Source organism: Telopea speciosissima, chromosome 4, assembly GCF_018873765.1.
Source record: "Telopea speciosissima isolate NSW1024214 ecotype Mountain lineage chromosome 4, Tspe_v1, whole genome shotgun sequence".
Classification (NCBI taxonomy): domain Eukaryota; kingdom Viridiplantae; phylum Streptophyta; class Magnoliopsida; order Proteales; family Proteaceae; genus Telopea; species Telopea speciosissima.
Genome location: NC_057919.1, coordinates 28,139,376 through 28,142,446, shown reverse-complemented (window position 1 = coordinate 28,142,446; position 3,071 = coordinate 28,139,376). Strand labels below are relative to the sequence as shown.

Here is a 3,071-nt window from a genome sequence, read left to right as displayed (position 1 = left end):
ACTTAATGTGTGCATTTTACAACAGGTAGTTAATGCATAAGAACTGAGATTAGGTCATCTGTTTAATTTCAAATGGTTTATTACCAAACATCATATTAGCTTTTGTAAAGCTTAAATAGTTAGTATGCTTGTATAAAGATTTTGTTCTATAGATTAATGGTATACTAGGTACTTTGTTTTTTGTAGCAAAACCCTAAATTCCCTCAAGAAAGGGCAACTAGAAAGAAGAGATAACAAGAAAACAAGAACTTCAAAAATGAAAAAGACAAGCAACTAGTAAAGAAAGAAAGGATGATCAAGACATCTCATCTACCACAGTCAGTTTCGATCAAAATCATCTGATAATTATGCAACTATCAACAATTCTTTTCTTTACTTTTTTTTCTTTCTCCCTGTCTTTATCTGTCTTTAAGTGAAAACTTGGAATTCTACCCATGTGAATAGTTTTCATGTTTACCTTCTTAAGAGATGCTCAAGATAATGAAAACTAGCTATAGAAATCACAAAATTGAAGAAAATGTAACACTACACTAAAAGGATTACAATGGAAAAAAGTTGAAACTATTTGAAATGGTTTATTTTTGGACACTTATGATTGATGTGCTCTTACCTCTCCTATGTAGAATTCTCTATCTTGGAAAATCTTCTAACACCACCCATATATTCCTGTCACCATCACTTCATATATTACAGAAGTAGCACGCACGGGTCTGCCTCTATGGCTTTTCCTTCTGATCTCATGACAACACAAATCTTTATGAATTGCTTGTTTCAATAATTCAAAAACCCATCTCAGTTTACTAACTATAATTAGTAGAACAGATACCCCAAAGCCATGAAAATTTCTTCAAATGGAAAGACATTGAATTGATGCATTCCATCTCTTTCTCATCTCTCTCTCTTTCTCTCTCTTTCTCTCTTGCCTTTCTTCTCTGCAATAAGAAACTGATGTGTGGACAACCTTTGTAAACAGGAAAGTAGTTGGTAATTAATAGAATCATATTAAAAAAGCTCTCAATGCACCAAATATTTCCTTCTACTCAACTTAAAAATGTCTGATTTCTTGACATCAAATCAATGCTTTAATGGCTTCCATCTTCAATAAGGCTTTAGTTGGAGCTGCTGCTGATGCATTTATTTGGTTATTTATTATTTGAGCACAAAGAGTGGAGATTGAGGAAAGGAAGAGAAACCCTCTTGTAAATGTGGTTTCTCAATATATATTGTAGAAGTAAAATCCCAATAGCATGAGAAATGAAACTTAAGAAAGAGGAAGGAAATAAGAGCTATAGGCTTAAGTTTTACATAGTTCATCTGTACATGCTTGAATTATATAAGATTCTTCTCTCCTTCATGTAATCTTAGCTAAAGCAAAATATAGAGGGACAAAAAAGGAAAAGAGAAAAACATTAAACTTTGATGACCTTACTTGCCATTTAAGAGCTCAGAAGCATCAACAAGGCATCGCATTACATCCACTTGGGCTTTGAGGGAGATGATATAATCTAGGGTTTCCTCTAACAAAGAGAACCCATCCATGGATTCTCCTCCAGGTACAAGACTTCTAAGCACTTGGGTTCTCTTCTTCACTAGTCTCTTAGCAATTGAGCTTGCTTGAACTCTTTTTGGAGCAATCTTTCTTATCCTATGAGAACTGCAGCTCCTTCTCAAGATGCTTTTGCTTCTAACCCTCTTGTGTGACATGAAAGCTCCCATGGTAGGCTTTGTTGGCTTCTCATCAAACTCACTACCCAATATGTTCTCTATAAGGGTTTTGCCGCCTTCTTGTTTTGAAGCATTGGCAATGAGAGCACGGCTCCAACAAGTCTTTCCAGCTCTAAGAGAAGCCACAGCCACATCTGCTGACAACTTTATCACCTTCTTTCTTTCCAAGAAGCTCATGTCCTTTGATGAAGAGCCAAAGGATTGCAGACCTATTACCCATCTCTTGAGGAAATCTTGCTTCAATGTGCTAGGTGCTGGCATAGCTGTGGAACCAGAAGGAAGAGAAAAAAAAAAACTTAGAAAATAAGAATTGGAGATATTTGGCAATGGATATATATGGATCAAGAACAGAAAATATGAGATGAATTGCTTGAATCTTCTCTAAAAGAAAAGTGAAGGTGGGATACAAGTTGTGGAAGAGAGAAATAGAGAATTGAGTATGGAGAAGGGAAGTATTCTTCAATCTCATTCAAAAATGAAGCTTCATGGCTCTGAACAGGAGAAATAGGGAGAGGTTAAAGTACTATATATATATATATATATTATCATACGTACCTTAGTGGTGGCTAATTCTTTTCTGATGAGTGAGAAAGGAAGAAAATCATGAAAAAAAATTTAGAGGGTAGAGAGACAAGTTGCAGAGATGGGTAGTTTTAGTGATCCAACATATATGGATATCAGAAGAAGCAGAGAGGGGAATTGGGGTACCTAGAGGAATTTGAAGAAAGACCCATTTATTTGCTCAAAGAGGAGGGGGGAAGTGGTGGGACCATAAGAGAAAGACACATCACATGCATGCACATGGTGGCTAAGGCCCACCACTCAAAAACCCTATAAGATATTAAATATTCAGCTTTTTATGGTGTAGGAATAGGAGTCTCCTTCCATGTTACTACATAAATCTAACTTTGAACATGTACGTAATTACAGGAAACACACAAATTTGTGTGGAGGTGGTGGGGACACACAATGTAGACATCAAAAGATTGAAATGGGTTTTCTTGGTCTTTTGGGTTTTGTGGGCTTAGGTGAGTTGTTGATGCTTTGATTATGTTATTTTAGGTATGTAGAGAGGAGAGAAAGAGAAAGAGAGAGAGAAGTGATAGATTTAAAACCCTATGTGGAGACCATGTGGAGATTTTCTTTAGGCAAAGCAAATAGCCTAGAATATTTTCCCATATGTGGGGCCCACACATCCACAAAGCATCACCATGTTTTCCGGATCCTGCCAATTACACATTCTCTCTCTCTCTCTCTGCAATAATGGGATATTTGTGGGTTAGAAGATAGGTCAAGTTTTCTTCAAGGTATATGGGAAATTATTTTTATTATGGAAATTAGAAAGA

At 36.0% G+C, this 3,071-nt stretch overlaps 1 protein-coding gene across 1 annotated transcript; it reads right to left on the bottom strand.

Moving 5' to 3' along the window:
• Window positions 1–1,275: 1,275 nt before the first annotated feature.
• LOC122657609 (transcription factor IBH1-like 1) lies at window positions 1,276–2,419 on the bottom strand. The gene is made up of 2 exons (XM_043852363.1): window positions 2,281–2,419; window positions 1,276–1,988 (listed from the first exon to the last, which is right to left on the bottom strand). Exon 2 carries the CDS (start codon window positions 1,984–1,986, stop codon window positions 1,426–1,428), a length of 561 nt encoding a protein of 186 aa, XP_043708298.1. The 5' UTR covers window positions 1,987–1,988; window positions 2,281–2,419; the 3' UTR covers window positions 1,276–1,425.
• Between the last annotated feature and the right edge of the window lie 652 nt (window positions 2,420–3,071).

What these genes read in the sequence shown, in the direction of transcription:
- LOC122657609 (XM_043852363.1), bottom strand. Translation starts at nt 1,986, where the DNA reads ATGCCAGCACCTAGCACATTGAAGCAAGATTTCCTCAAGAGATGGGTA.